Below are 16157 nucleotides of genomic sequence, written 5' to 3'. Positions count from 1 at the left end.
AGTACTACGATGAATCACAGTGGTAAGAGTGGACATCCTTGTCTTTTTCTTATGGGAAAAGTTCTCAGCTTTCCTCCCTGAGTATGATGTTAGCTGAGGGTTTTTCATACATGGCCTTTATTATGTTGAGGTGTGTGCCCTCTAATCCCATTATGTTGAGAGTTTTCTTCATGAATAGTTATACTTTGTCAAATGATTTTCTACATCTATTGAGATGATCCTGTGATTTTTATCCTTACTCTTGTTAACCTGATGAATAACAATGATTGATTTGTGGATACTAAACCACACTTGAATCCCTGGAATACCCTGATCATGGTGACTGATTTTTTTTTTAATGTATTGTGATGATGCAGTGTGCTAATATTTTGTTGACCCTTCTGCATCTATGTTCATCTGCTACATTGTTCTATAGTCCTCTTTTCTTTTTTTAGTGTGTCTGGTTTTATTATCAAGATAATGGTGGCCTTGTGAATGAATTTGGAAGTTTTACTTACTTTTCTGTCTTTTTTTGGAATACTTCCAGAAAATTAGGCATTAAGTTTTTATGTATTTCATAGAATTTATCTGGTAAACCATCTGGCCCTAGGCTTTTGTTTATTGGGAATTTTTTTGATTACCAATTCAATTTACTAGTAGTAATCTATCTGTTTAACTTCTCTGTTTTTTCCTGATACATTTTGGGATATTGTGTGTTTTTTTTGGAATTCAGTTATTTCTAGGTTGTCCAAATTATTGTCATATAATTATTCATAATATCCTCTTAGAATTCTTTGTATTTCTATGGTGTCTGCTAATCTCATATTTTATTTCCAATTTTACTTATTCGAGTGCTCCTTTTTTCCCTTAATGAGTCTGACTCAAGATTTATCACTCTGTTTATCTTTCAAGGAACCAGACCTTTGTTTTGTTGATCAACTTTATTTTTTATTTAGTCTATTTCAGTTATTTCTGCTCTAATCCTTATAATTTTCTTCATTCCACTAACTTTTGGTCTTTGTGGGTTTTTTTTTTTTCCCAAGCTCATTTAGTGTAGGATTACATTTGTTTATTAAAGACTTCTCTTGTTTCTTGAAGTAAGTCTAAATCACTATAAACTTCCTCCTTAAAACTGCTTTAGTTATTTCCCAAAAATTTTGGACATTTGTGCTTTCCTTTTTCTTCCCCGTGTATTTTTTTTTATTTCATTCTTGATTTCTCCATTGACCCACTGGCTGTTCAGTAGCATGTCATTTACCCTCCACGCATTTGTGCATTTGTGCATTATTCTTGTAATTGATTTCCAGTTTCATACTGTTTTATTTGGAAAAGATGTTTGGTATGATTTCAGTTTTCTTCATATTACTGAGACTTTTTTTGTGCCCTAACATGTCACCTATCCTGGAGAATGCTCCATGTGTACTGGAAAAGAATGTATACTCTGCCGTTTTGGAATAGTATTTCTATTAGGTCTACATGGTCTAATGTGTATTCAAAGCCATGGTTTTCTTGTTAGTTTTCTGACCTAATGATCTGCCTATTGATGTAATTGGAGGGTTAAAGTAGACTACTTTTATTGTTTTATTATCAATTTCTCCCTTATATCTGTCAATATTTGTATTGTACAATCTTTATGTATTTGCATGCTCCCTTGCTGGATGCATATATATTTACAATTATTATATCCCCTTGTTTGATTGACTCTTCTATCATTACATAATGCCCTTCTTTGTTTCTTTTCAGTCTCTCTCTTTACCTCTCTTTCTTAAAATTTTATTTAATTATTTGATAAAGAAAGAGACAGCAAGAGAGGGAACACAAGCAGGGGGAGTGGGAGAGAGAGAAGCAGGCTTCCTGTTAAGCAAGGAGCCCAATCTGGGGCTCAGTCTGAGGACCCTGGGATCATGACCCTAGCCAAGACAGATGCTTAATGCTGAGCCGCCCAAGACAGATGCTTAATGCTGAGCCGCCCAGGCACCCCTCTCTTTTTTTTTTTTTTTTTTTTTTAATGTCTATTTTATCTGATACAAGTATTCCTACCCTGGAATTTTTTGCTTCCATTTGCAGGTAAATGTTTTTCCACCCTTCACTTTTAATCTGCATGTGACATTAGATTTGAAGTAAATCTCTTGTAGGTAGCATATAGATGAGCCTTATTGCTTTTTTCTTCCCATTCAGTCACCTAGTGTCTTTTGATGGGGGTATTTATCTATTTACATCTTAAGTAATCACTGATAGATATGTATTTATTGTCATTTTATTACTTGTTTTCTGGTTGTTTTGTTGTTCTTCTCAGTTCCATTCTTCTCTTCCTTTCTTCCATTGTGGTTTGGTGGCAATCTCTAGTCTTACATTTTGGATTCCTTTATCTTTATGTTTAGTGTACAAAAACCTATTATAGGTTTTCTATTTGTGGTTACCATTAGGTTCGTATATAACATCTTAGGTGTATAGCAGTCTGTATTAAGTTGATGGTTGCTTAAGTTTGAACATATTTCAAAGGCAATAAATTTTTATCCTCATTAACACATGTATGATGTCATACTACATCTTTATATTTTCTGTATTCCTTGACTTTTTTTTGTAAATATAATTGTTCAACCTCCATATACTGGCTTTATATGTGATTAATCTACTATCTTCACTATCTGTTTTCTTCTACCTGTGGAATTTTTTTCTTTCATTATTTTCTTACTTCTGGTTATGGCCTTTTCCACTTTCTTCTGGCCTGCAAAGTTTCTGCTGAAAAATCAGCTGCTGTCCTGAGAGCTTTTCTTTATATATAACTGTTTTCTTTGCTGCTTAAAAACTTTTCCTTATTCTTGCTTTTTGCCATTTTAATTGCTGTGTTTCTTGGCGTGGACCTCTTTGGTTTCATCTTGTTAGGAGTTCTCTTCTCTCTAGACCTTGATGTCCATTTCCTTCACCAAATTAAGGAAGTATTCAGCTATTATTTCTTCAGGTAAGTTTTCTGTCCTCTTTTCTCTCTTTTACCCTCCTGGAGTCCCTCTATAAAATTATTCTTTGCTTATTAGGTTCCCTTATTGTCATTTTTAACTATTCTTTTCTCCCTTTTCAGCTCAACTTGTTTCCTCCATTACCCTGTTTTCCAGTTCACTGATCCACTGTTCTTCACCATCTAATATACTATGAATTCCTTCTATTTTTTCAATTATTGTATTTTTGAATTCATGTTATTTTTTGTATTTTCTGTCTGTTTGTTGATACTGACTCCATCCCCTCTTTCCTTAAGTCTGGTGAGTATTTTCGTGACCATTACCTTAATTTTTTAAATAAGGCATACTGCTTATCTGCTTTTTATTTTCTTCTTTTTCTGTGAGTTTTTCTTTTTCATTTGGTACATATTCCTCTGACTTCTCATTTAATGTGTCTCTGTGTATTTGTTTCTATGTATTACGTAGGTCAGCTAACTTCCTGAAAATAATGGCCTTGGGTAGAAGTCATTGGTGCCATGTGCTCTTCTGTTTTTTGGGCCATGATTACCTTCACTTCAGTCTTCTACAGATCTGCTTTGCCTGGTATGGGTACATTTGCCAGAGATTTTTCCCTGCACTGGTAAGAGGCCTGTCTTCAGCAGCTATAGGCTCATTGTTGGGCAGAGACAGCACTGAGAGTGGCTATCTGCAATTAGTTTCTCTGACAGCTTTAGGTTTACCAAAGGGCTGAGTTTCCTTCCTGCACAGCTAGTTAAGCAGCCCAGCCAGTGTGTGGAGTTATCTCTTCCCCTTCACATGACAGGAGTCACTTTGGAGTTTCACCCATTCCAGAGTAGGAGCCAGCCAGGTGTTGCAGGGTGGGTGGGCTTTGGCGTGATGCCTACCAAGGGTGGAAGTTTGGTTGGGCTGAGCATGCAGAGGATCACCTGGGTGGAGTAGCAAGGTAGATGTAGTGTTAGGGCTGAGTTTTGCAAGCATGCATCTGCCTAGCCTGTTGGAGGGGAAGAAAAATGGCATCTGCCAGCACATTTGTTCTTGGAAAAATCTGCAGATTCCTGACCCTCCCAGCACACATTCAGTAAAGATTAATCAGTAAATCTTCTTTATGTGCACCTGACACACTTTTAGACTGCTGCTTCTGTGCTGTGTCTCGGTCTGGGTTATTTATTTTATGGTGACTTTCTAAGGGCAAGGAATTTGTTTCCTACTTCCCTCAGTTCACCTGGAGTTAAGAGTGCTGATTTTTAAAGTTCTCAGTGTTAAGCCGTACTATTTTTCAAAGACAGATATTATGGCGTCTTGTCTTCCCAGTGAGTTGTGCTATGGTTCTGCTCTTCTTAGTTTTCCATGCTTGTGGTGTCCCTGTTTATGGCTGTTAGTCTTTGTGTTCTTAGTCTTAGTGTCTCTACCCCTCTCGCCTTTTCAATATCACCTCCTCTGCATGATTAACCATGAAGGGTCTGTTCCACCAATCTTCAGATCATTTCCAGAGCCATGCAATGTTGCTCTTATCCACATGTATCTGTGAAATGCAACTAGTTCAGGATCCTTCCACTCCATCATCTTTCCTAAACACAGAATATTTCATTTCATCTTAAGCACAAAAAAATTGAGATAAAGATATTTTTCCCAACCCTTTTATTATACTAAGGAAAATTATTTCACCTGGCTAGTCAAAGGAAGAACCAGCTTCAAACTGTGCAGTTATGTTCTTCAACAGCTTTCAAGTCTGATGTTGCTGCTGTTTGTTTTTTCAATGTCCTGTCTAGATTTCTGAGTTATTTTACTTGATATTTATGTCTTTATTGACTAACAACTCTATATACACTTACCATGCAACATCTATAGACAAGGAACTTAATTCTCTGCCATCCTTCAAAATTCTACAATGATTGCAATATATCTGTTATTCCTGTAGAGCAACAGTACATCCCCATTTTAATCCTACATTTTAAGAGGTGTTGATCCCACATGCAACTATCACCAATAGTTACAGCAGTGTTATCAACAATAGCCAAAATATGGAAAGCCCAGGTATGAATATGTGTGTGTTTGCATGTGTGTTTGTGTGTGTATGTGTGTATATATGTAATGTATGTATATCTGTTTTTGTATATATACACATAAATATTTATATATGTAAAATATATGTGTATAATATATATATTATATATAATACATACATGTATATATAAGCATGTATACATACATTATACATTTACATTGCATATGTATAATGTATCTTATACCCACACACATACACACACACAAATATGCTGGCAGATACCATTTTTACCCTCCACCAGAATAGATAAATGCATGCTTGCAAAACCCAGACCTAACACTGAATACGTGTACAATTATATACATATATCATACATAAAACATACATACATATATAAACATACCGTTATATATATGCAATATACAATGCTTGCATATACATGTAAATAGATGTGTGTATATATACACGTACATATATAATATACACATATGGTACATGTACATATGTATGCATATACACAGATGCATAAAATACATATACATGTTTGTGGATATACATATACATACATGTGATACACATATACATGTGTATACGTATATGTATTATATGTGTATTGTGTGTGTGCATGTGCAGATATGCACATATACATACTTATATGTATGCTATATATGATTCAATACTATATAATTAATATTGTATTTATGATTATATAACAAACATATAATTAAATAATATAATATACATTATATGTATGTATAGGCATACATATATATGTGCATACATATAATATATACATGTGTGTATAATATACATATAACACATGTGTGATACGTGTGACATGTGTATAATATATTGTATATATGTATGATGTTTATGTTTATGTGTATGTATAATATATGTATATGTATATTAAAATACATAACAAAATAAGATATAGTAGATTTATATATAATCCAAAATCTTAAAAGTGTTGATCCCACATGCACCATGATAGTTGAACAGCAGCATTATCAACAATAGCCAAAATATGGAAAGCACAAGAATATATATATTACATACATAATATATATAAAGAATATGTTGTATACACACACACACATGCGTGCACACATAAAACAGGCAGAATATATTGTATTAGTATATGTATTAGTATTTAATAAATTATATCATATTAATATGCATATTAATATATTAGTGATGAAAAATAAAATATTATAATATAAAATATTATAATATAATATATTAGTAATGAAAAATTAAAACTTGAGGGGTGCCTAGGTGGTTCAGTGGGTTAAGCTTCTGCCTTTGCCTCAAGTCATGATCTCGGGGTCCTGGGATTGAGCCCCGCATCGGGCACTCTGCTCTGTGGGGAGCCTGCTTCCTCTTCTCTCTCTGCCTGCCTCTCTAACTACTTGTGATCTCTCTCTCTCTCTGTCAAATAAATAAATAAAAGCTTTTTAAAAAATCCTTATTTTATTAAAGTAAATAAAATAAAATCTTGCCACTTGCAATGACATGGATGGGGCTAGAGTGTCTAATGCTGAGTGAAATAAGTCAGAGAAAGACAAATACCATATGATTTCACTCATAGTGGAATATTAAAAAACAAAACAAATGAGCAAAGGAAAAAAAGAGAGAGAGAGACAAACCAAGAAACAGACTGTTAACTCTACAGAACAAACTGATGGCTACCAGAGGGGAGCTAGGTTGGAGAGGAGTTAAACAGGTGATGGGGATTAAGAAGGGCACATGTGCTGAGCACACGGTGCTGTACAAAATTGTTGAATCACTAAATTCTACTCCTGAAACTAATATTATACTGTGTTAACTAACTGGAATTTACATAAAAACTTAATATAAAAATACATAAATAAATAGTTTTGATCCCTCCCTTCAATGTATTATCTCAGTATCTTTTGTCTCTCTTTATTTTTTGACTTCCCAATTAGCTATTTTATTGATTAGGGCTGTATTAATTAGCCTATTCACTTGTTTTAATCATCATTATTTGTAGAAACTACATGATATACTTTTAAGGTAAAATAAGCTAGCTATCAAGACAGGAAACAATGTGTGTTGGAGAGGATGTGGAGAAAGGGGAACCCTCTTACACTGTTGGTGGGAATGCAAGTTAGTGCAACCACTTTGGAGAACAGTGTGGAGACTCCTGAAGAAATTAAGAATAGAGCTTCCCTATGACCCTGCAATTGCACTGCTGGGTATTTACCCCAAAGATACAGATGTAGTGAAAAGAAGGGCCATCTGTACCCCAGTGTTTATTGCAGCCATGGCTACGGTCGCCAAACTGTGGAAAGAACCAAGATGCCCTTCAACAGATGAATGGATAAGGAAGATGTGGTCCATATACACAATGGAGTATTATGCCTCCATCAGAAAGGATGAATACCCAACTTTTGTAGCAACATGGACGGGACTGGAAGAGATTATGCTGAGCAAAATAAGTCAAGCAGAGAGAGTCAAGTATCATATGGTCTCACTTATTTGTGGAGCATAACAAAGAACATGGAGGACAGGGGGAGATGGAGAGGAGAGGGAGTTGAGGGAAACTGGAAGGGGAGATGAACCATGAGAGACTATGGACTCTGAAAAACAACCAGAGGGTTTTGAAGGGGCAGGGGGTGAGAGGTTGAGGAACCAGGTGGTGGGTCATAGGGAGGGCACGTACTGCATGGAGCACTGGGTGTGATGCCAAAACAATGAACACTGTTATGCTGTAAATAAAAAAAAAAATAAGCTAGCTATCTATTATTGGGATTATATTATTTAGAGCTTTTTTTAATTATGAAGAAGTTTAAGAAAAATTTATTGTCCTATTATGTCAAGTATCACTAATGACTCTCTGGTGCAACATGTGGCCTTAATCCATTCTTTTGGATGATTAACAATACACAAATATTTTTAGTTAATATTTTCTTAGAATTTAGAAAATATAATAAGCTGGAGAATATAAGCATCACAGCAAAAATGTTTGCCGTGTTTAAAAATTGATTTATCACGGATGCCTGGGTGGCTCAGATGATCAAGCATCTACCTTCAGCTCAGGTCATGATCCCAGGGTTTTGGGATCGAGCCCCACATCTGATTCCTTGCTCAGCAGGGAGCCTGCTTCTCCACTGCCCGCCATTCCCCTTGTTTGTGTTGCACTCTGTGTGTGTGTGTGTGCGCGCGTGTGTGTCAAATAAATACATAAAATATTTTTTAAAAAATAAAGTAAAAGTTGATTTATTATCTTGTAAATAGTCTATTCATCCACTTTTCTTTTTTTTTTAAGTTAAGATTTTTGGGCTCTCTTGTTCTGAGCTGCTTTCATGATTTTCTCTTCTGAAATTTGCAAGTTTCAGTGTTATATGTCATGATGTTGACCTATTTTTATTGATTGAGTGGAGGGTCCTTTGTGCCTCCTGGACTTAAATGCCTGTTCCCTTCCCCAGCTTAAGAAAGTTCTCAGCTATAATTTGTTCAAATCAACTTTCTGCCCCTCTCCCTCTCTTTATCCTTTGGTACCCCAGATACCAAGTACCGAAATATTATTTCACTTCGTGGTATTGCTGATCTCTCCAATTCTCCCCTCATGACCATAGCTGTTTTCCTCTTTTTCTCAGCTTCCTTATTGCCCATCATTTTGTCTTCTATGTCACTAACTCTCTCTTCTGCCTCATTTATCCAAGCAGTTAGAGCCTCTGTTTTTTATTGCATCTTAGTAATGGCATTTTAAATTTTAACCTGATTAGATTTTAGTTCCTTTATTTCTATAGTAAACTGATTCTTTAGTGTCTTCTATGTTTCTTTCAAGCCCAAGTAGTAGCTTTATAATCGTTGTTTTGAATTCTAGTTCCAACATCTTATATTCATATTATTAATTCCATGGCAGAGAATACTACTTCTGGCTCTTTCTTTAGGGTTGAATTTCTCCATCTCATCATTATGTCCAGAAAAGAATAGAAGAAAGAGAAAATACAAAAATAGCAACAACCAGCAGGAGGAGGTGAAGGAGGAGACAAAACAAAATAAGGGGGAAGAAAAGGTAAAAAAGAACAAAACACTAAACTAGATCCTGAGTGCATTTTGTCCCACTTGTTAAAGGAAACTAGGAAAATAGTTAAGAAAGTGAAAAAAAAAAGAAAGTGAAACATATACATATACACACAAAAATAAAATAAAAATAAAACCAAAATAGAACCAAAAATTAAAAATATACATATATAACATGGGTCTAAAAATAGAAATTAAAAAACAAGAAACGAATTGATAAAATAGGGGCACCTGGGTGGCTCAGTGGGTGAAAGCCTCTGCTTTTGGCTCAGGTCATGATCCCAGGGTCCTGGGTTCCAGCCCTGCATCAGGCTCTCTGATCAGTGGGGAGCCTGCTTCCCATCCCCCGTCTCTGCCTGCCTCTCTGCCTACTTGTGATCTCTCTCCCTCTGTCAAATAAATAAATAAAATCTTTTAAAAAAAGAATTCATAAAATAAGAATATGGTGAGAAAAAATAAAACAAAGACTAAAGAATAATAAAAAGCCACAAATGCTATATACTGTTTTCCCCAGGAGCTGAAGGATTGCAGTTGTGTATGATCAGTGTACTCAGTGATAGCTGAATGTTCCTGCTGGTCTTCTCGGGGAGGGGCCTGTTGTGCTGTCCTTAGCCTGATGAAATTGTCCTTGCAGTCTGTTGTCCTTACCCTGGCGAAACTGCACTTGCCTTGCATTCATACAGAATGAAAATGGTAGCGCCTCAATCTCTATCCCAGGAACTGAATGTCCATGCCCCCACTCTTCAGTGAGCCCTCACAGAAAAGCAGTCAATCACTCTTGTGTCCCTAGTTTCCACCCAAATTCTGTGTTCACCCAGCCTGTGACTGAGCATTTTTATCTCAGATACAGGACCCATTTTTGAGTTTCCAAACTATGGATTCCTGTGGTATGGACCAATGCACTTCCTCCTAGGAGAGGGAGAATTCCCATCAAAATCAACAAAAGCTGGCTACGACCAAGACATACCACTTATTTCTATTTCATTTAGTCTCTTGCTGTGGTTTTGTCCTCTTCTTTCATTTGGGATATATTCCTCTGTTATTTTTTCCCCACTCTCTGTGTCTGTTTCTGGGAATAAGGAAAGTCAGCTACCTCTCCTGTTCATGAAAATAGTGACCTTATGAAGAAAACCTCCTGTAGTACCCTGCCTTATGATCTGCCCTGTTCACCAGAATCTGGTTGTACCCCCTGTGTGGGCTGCTTTCTCCCTCTTGTTATGAATGGGGTGAATTGGCTGTGGGTGTACTGCTGGTTGAGGCTGGCCTTGGGTATAGCCATACCCAGCTCTGTCCACAGAAAGTTGGCATGTCAGAAGAGGGCGATATAAAATAGTCAATGTGCTAGATGAGAAAAATCTGCAGCCCAGGGTATTCTGTTAGCAAGGCCATTATTCAAAGTAGGAGGAAAGATAAAGGGTTTCTCAGGAAAACAAAAGCTAAAGGAGTTCACAACCATTAAACCAGTCCTGCAAGAAATATTACAGGGGACCATTTGAGGGAAAAGGAGAGATCATATGTGACAATAAAAAAGACAGGAAAATACAAAAACAGTAAAAATGAATGTTTCTGTAAAGTATTACCCAGGGGACTCACTAAATAAAAGAATTTAAACTATAATAACAGATACCTTAAATGTGCAGAGGGGAAATAATAGACTCAAACTTAAACAACTAATAACTTAATATAGACTGGCATAGGCAGAAGAGATTATATACAAACCCAATGTATCAAAACCCACTAATAGGGGCACCTAGGTGGCTCGATCAGTTAAGCATCTGCCTTCAGCTCAGGTCATGATCTCAGGGTTCTGAGCCCCATATCAGACTTCCTGCCCAGTGGGGAACCTCCTTATCTCTCTCCCTCTATGCCTTCCCTCTCCACTCACTCTCTTTCTTTCTCCCTCAAAAGTAAAGAAATAAAATCTTTAAAAAAAAATTTAAAACAATAAAAATATGCACTAAATAAAGAGAAGGAAACTTGAATATATCACTAAAGAAGATCACAAAGCATGAGTAAAAGACAAGAATAGATCAAAATATTTTCAAACAAAACAAGTAATAAAATGGCAGTAAATACATATCTATCAATAATTTCTTTGAATGGAAACAGAATAAACACTCCAATCAAAAAGACACTCCAATCAAAAAGTCAGAATGAATTTTTTTTAAAAAAAAGTCAGAATGAATTTTTTTTAAAAAAGACCCATCTATATGTTGCCTACAAGAAACTCATTATAGACCTAAGGAGACCTGCAGATTGAAAGTGAGGTGTTAAACAAGCATCTGTCATGGGAATAGATGTCAAAGGAAAGTAGAGTAGCAATATTTCTATCCAACATACTAGACTTTGAAAAACAATGACTGTAACAAGAGACAAAGAAGGAAACAACATAATCATAATGGGCACAATCCAACAAGAAGATGTAACAATTGTAAATGTTTATGAACCCAACATGGGAGAAGCCAAATACATGAAACAGTTAATAGCAAATATAAAGAAACTAATCTATAGTAAGACAACAATAGTTGTTCATCTAAGCAGAAAATTAACAAGGAAAGAATGGCTTTGAATGACACCGTGGACCAGATGTACTTAATAGATTATTCAGAATATTTCATCCTAAAACAGCAGAAAACACATTCTCAAGGTCTCCAGAACACATCACATAAAACAAACCTCAATAAATTCAGAAAGATCAGGATCATACCATGCATCTCTCTGACCTCAGTGTTATGAACTGGAAGTCAACCACCAGAAAAAAATCTGGAAAGACCATAAATAATGGAGATTAAAATAATGAAGATAACAGAGATTAAAAACATGCCACTGAACAATGAGTGGGGCAACTGGGAAATCAAGAAGAAATTTTGAAAACATGCAAACAAATAAAAATGAAAACACAGTGGTCCAAAAATCTTTGGGATGAAGCAAAAGCTGTCCAAAGAGGGAAGTATATAGTGATACAAGCCTACCTTAAGAAAGAGGGGAAAAAGTCTCAAATAAACAATTTATTTTACATAAAGTAGCTAGAAAAAGAACAACAAACAAAACCTAAAAGCAGCAGAAGAAAGGAAATAATAAAGATTAGAGCAGAAATAAACAAACAACAACAACAAAAGCCAAAAGAGATCAATGAAACCAGGAGCTTGTTCTTTCAAAAAAATCAGTAATATTAATAAGCCTCTAGCCAGATATAATTAAAAGAAAAAAAAAGGGTAAGGACTCAAATAAATAAAATCACAAAAGAAGGTGGAAAAAAACACCACCACAAAAATACAAATACGTACATATGTATACATACATATATATGTGTATAAACACACACACACATTATGTATGAGAATATCATGAAAAACTATATGTCAACAAATTGGACAACCTAGAAGAAATGGACAAATTCCTAGAAACATAAAAATTACCAAAACTGAAACAGGAAGAAATAGAAAATTTTAACAGACGTGCGGTCCGGAGCCATGGCGCCCAGAGCCGCGACCCGCGCGCCCGGCCCCGTCGCCCCGCGGGAGCCGCCACGTCTCTGGGTGAAAGGGGGCCCTGTCTGGGCCGTCGGGCGGGGGGCAGAGGCGGGGGGGGCGGGGACCCCGGCTCCCTCCTCCCGAGGTCGGGGAGACGCACAGGCGCCGGGGGCGCCGGGCCGCTCCCGCGGATCGGGGGATGATGCCGCGCTCGGTGCCCCGGGACTGGCCTCAGTTTCTCGCGACCGACGGGCTCGGCGACTGCTGGGATGCCCGACGCGGAGCGGCGCCCCAACCAATCCGAGGGGGCGGGGGATCCGCGGGACCTGTGCGCGCTGCCCTCGCTGGCGGCCCCTCGGCTCCCGCGGCACGGGCTCCTCTGCACCTCGATCCCACTCCCGGACCCCGGGCTTTGGGGACCCAAGGTCTCTCGGGGAAGTTGGGTCCCGTCCCCCATTACGAGGGCATCCTACGTCCTTGGCGACCCCACACCTCTACCTCACCCGCGAGGGGCTCTTCATTCTCCCGGGGAGCTAGAGCCTCCGGTCCTCCACCTCTCCGCCTCTTCCTTTCTCCTTCCTCTGCTGCGGGACTTTTGTCCTAGAAATGGAGTGGGGCCGTGCAGGTGGACCGGCCTGGAGCGGAGGGACACCTTCGCCGCATCCCCCTCCCCTGGAGTGACCCCCGCGGGACTTCCTCCAGCCTGGATCTCCCAAACTGGGGCGGGGTGGGGGGGGGGGGTGATTCGCTGAAATCCCCAGGAGACTCTGATCCCGGAACATTCTACTGTCCCTTTTGGGAGGGTCGAATCTCCGTTTCCAAAAGCCCCCACTCCAGCACCTGGGAATGACCCAGTCTTCACCGCATACACAGGGAAACCCTGGGACCCCAAGGGAAAATGTCGCTCCAGGGTACTCCACATTCACTTGCCCTGGGTGCCTTCACCTTCAACCAGCCAGTCCTGAAGGCCACCCCCGGCTTCTCCAGAGTCCCTGTAACATACATTGCAGTCTCTTTCTTCCGTTCGCCCTGGTCCTGCATCTCCCCCAGCCCCACTCCACCCCGGGGATCCGGACTGTCTCCCTCTTGGCCTGGCCCTGTGAGGCCAACACTACTATCCTGCCTCTTCTTAGTAGCCCTCAGTCCCTGTGTCTCGGCAAGAGAGACCCGGGCGGGAGGCCTGGCCACCTTCAGAGTGTGAGCTGAGGACAGAGGGTCCTCGGGAGTCCCCACTCCACGCTGCGTGTGCTCTGGATCTGCCAGCATTCCTGCAAAAGGCCTTAATTTCTTCTTTGAAATAGGTGTGGTAGGGGCCATCTGGGCAAGGAGCGTCCCTGCAAAATAAAACCCGAATGTGTCCCCTTCCCAGGGTAGAGATGGGGGACCTTCTCTCTCCAAGCGGGAGCGGGATACGAAGACAGTGGGGCCCAAATGGAGTTGCTGTGGCAAGAGGGCGTCGGTCGTGCCAGAAGCCGCCTGCGCCCTTCTCAGGCCTCCATCAGCCATGTGGGCAGTATTGCATTGCGTCGGATGCATGAGGTGGAAGGGGAACGGACAGGCTTCTTCAGGTCCCCCGTTAGAGACTCTCCCCAGTGTCTCCACAGGTTATTGAGCTCCGTGGCTGTAGAGCAAGTCCTAAGTCTGCCCCTCCGGATTGGTTCTCCCCGCCCAAGGTTCACCCCAATGGTTCATCAGGTTTGGAGAGGAAAATGAAAGCAAACAGGGTGGCTTGCTGGGGTTGGGGAACAAGCAGAAATCTCCACCAGAGGTCGTCCTTAGAGACACACAACATTCCCCGGACTGCACACCTACTGGGGGACCCCCGAGTGCTCCGACTCCTTGTTATCCTTATTGAGGGGAAAAAGAAACCACGGTTTGGAGACTGTAAGGGGGACCCATTCAGAGTCGTTTCGCTTGTACGTGGCAGAGTCAAGCTGCAGGGCTTGCCTGGGTCCCCTGGTCCTGGCAGAGAAGCAGTGCGGGGGGGGGGGGGGGGGGGGGGGGCAGAGAAAGCAGGTCCCTCTTCTAACCACAGGGGGGTGCCTCCTGACTTGAGTATGTGCCTCCCTGCAGCTCCCAACAAGTCACAGGGGACTCATCCTTTCCTCTCTCGTCCGTGCCACCTTCCATGCCCACCGCTCCTTCCCCCTACCCCTCCAGGAAGAAAACTGTCCACAAGAGCGTGTGCCTGTCCCTGGCTCTCCTCCTGGCGGTTAACAAACAGTATTCCAGCCCAGTTTGACCGTCTACCGCAAGAGCGCCCGCGGCCCACCCGAGAGCTACAGAAGGCCCAGAGCCCCAGCAGACACCTGATGAACCCCAACGGCTTCTCAAAGAACCCCAAGGATGTGTCTGTCCCCACCGCCATGGCCCCGCGAGGGCCCCAGACTTGGGATGTCAGCATCACTACCTGCTCAGCCAACGTCAACCTGACCCACCAGCCCTGGTTCCAGGGCCTGGAGCCCCATTTCTGGCAGTTTCTGACCAACCGGCACTGCTGCTACTTCCCCATGCTGCTGAACTACCCGGAGAAGTGCCCCGGCGCCGTCTACCTGCTGGTGGTGGTCAAGTCGGTCATCACGCAGCACGATCGCCGCGAGGCCATCGCCAGACCTGGGGCCGGGAGCAGGAGTCGGGGAGCTGCGGCGGTGTGCGCACCCTCTTCCTGCTGGGCACCGCCTCCAAGCAGGAGGAGCGCGCCCACTACCAGCAGCTGCTGGCCTGCGAGGACCGGCTGTATGGCGACATCCTGCAGTGGGACTTTCTGGACGGCTTCAACCTCTCAAGGAGTTCCACTTCCTCAAGTGGTTCGACATCTGCTACCTCCATGTCCAGTTCATCTTCAAGGGCGACGACGACGTCTTCGTCAACCCCACCAACATGCTGGAGTTTCTGGCCGACCCGCAGCCGCAGGAGGACCTGTTCGTGGGCGACATCCTGCAGCACGCCTGGCCCATCCGCAAGAAGGACAAGTACTACATCCCGGGGGTCCGGTACAGCAAGGCCAGCTACCCACCACACGCGGGCGGCGGCGGCTTTCTCATGGCCCGCGGCCTGGCCCGGCGCCTGCACCGCGCCTGCGACACGGTGGAGCTGTACCCCATCGACGACGTCTTCCTCGGCATGTGTCTGAGCGTCCAGCCCACGGCCCATGAGGGCTGCAAGACGTTCGGCATCTCCCGGAACCACAACGGCCGCATGAACAAGGAGCTCTGCTTCTTCCGCTCCATGCTTGAGGTGCACAAGCTGCTGCCAGCCGAGCTGCTGGCCATGTGGGGACTGGTGCTCGGCAACGTAACCTGCACCTGTAAGCTGCAGGTGCTCTGACAGCGGCCCACCCCCCGCAGGGGCGGGGCCACGCGTTCTTGAGCGCCCCCCCCCCCCCCCCGCCCCCTCGGCAGCCTGGGGCTGGAGCTGCAATGCCCGGGGCAGAGATCGTGGTTCCCTGCCCGCCCCTCAACCCCGCAGGAAGATGGGGGTGGATGAGCATGGGGCTTTGTGGCCCCCTGGGCGTGATGAGACGCAGTGAGCCAGAAGGGGGCCTCCGTGCGTGGACCCAGAAAGTAGTCCTTCCCCGCCTGCACAAGGTCATCTTGGGAGCAAGGCCGGTGGCCTCCGGTAGCCCTCCTAACCTGGGTTCCCTGCTGGGCTCCCTGTGACCTGGAGGGAGGCCTAGTGGCCTCTGAAGGA

At 42.0% G+C, this 16157-nt stretch overlaps 1 protein-coding gene and 1 pseudogene across 1 annotated transcript in view; one reads left to right on the top strand and one right to left on the bottom strand.

Moving 5' to 3' along the window:
• Positions 1-4480: 4480 nt before the first annotated feature.
• Positions 4481-16157, bottom strand: part of LOC123935880 (eukaryotic translation initiation factor 1A, Y-chromosomal-like) — a gene marked incomplete at its 5' end in the record, with an annotated part of 76050 nt that continues 64373 nt past the window's right edge. The window contains one exon of the mRNA XM_045996718.1: positions 4481-4504. Within this exon, the coding sequence (XP_045852674.1) occupies positions 4496-4504 (9 nt within the window). The remainder of the gene's footprint in view (positions 4505-16157) is intronic.
• LOC123935878 lies at positions 7794-15794 on the top strand (annotated as a pseudogene).

Source organism: Meles meles, chromosome Y (genome assembly GCF_922984935.1).
Source record: "Meles meles chromosome Y, mMelMel3.1 paternal haplotype, whole genome shotgun sequence".
NCBI lineage: Eukaryota > Metazoa > Chordata > Mammalia > Carnivora > Mustelidae > Meles > Meles meles.
Note: the sequence above shows the minus strand (reverse complement) of the source record. Positions and strands in the feature narration are given on the sequence as shown.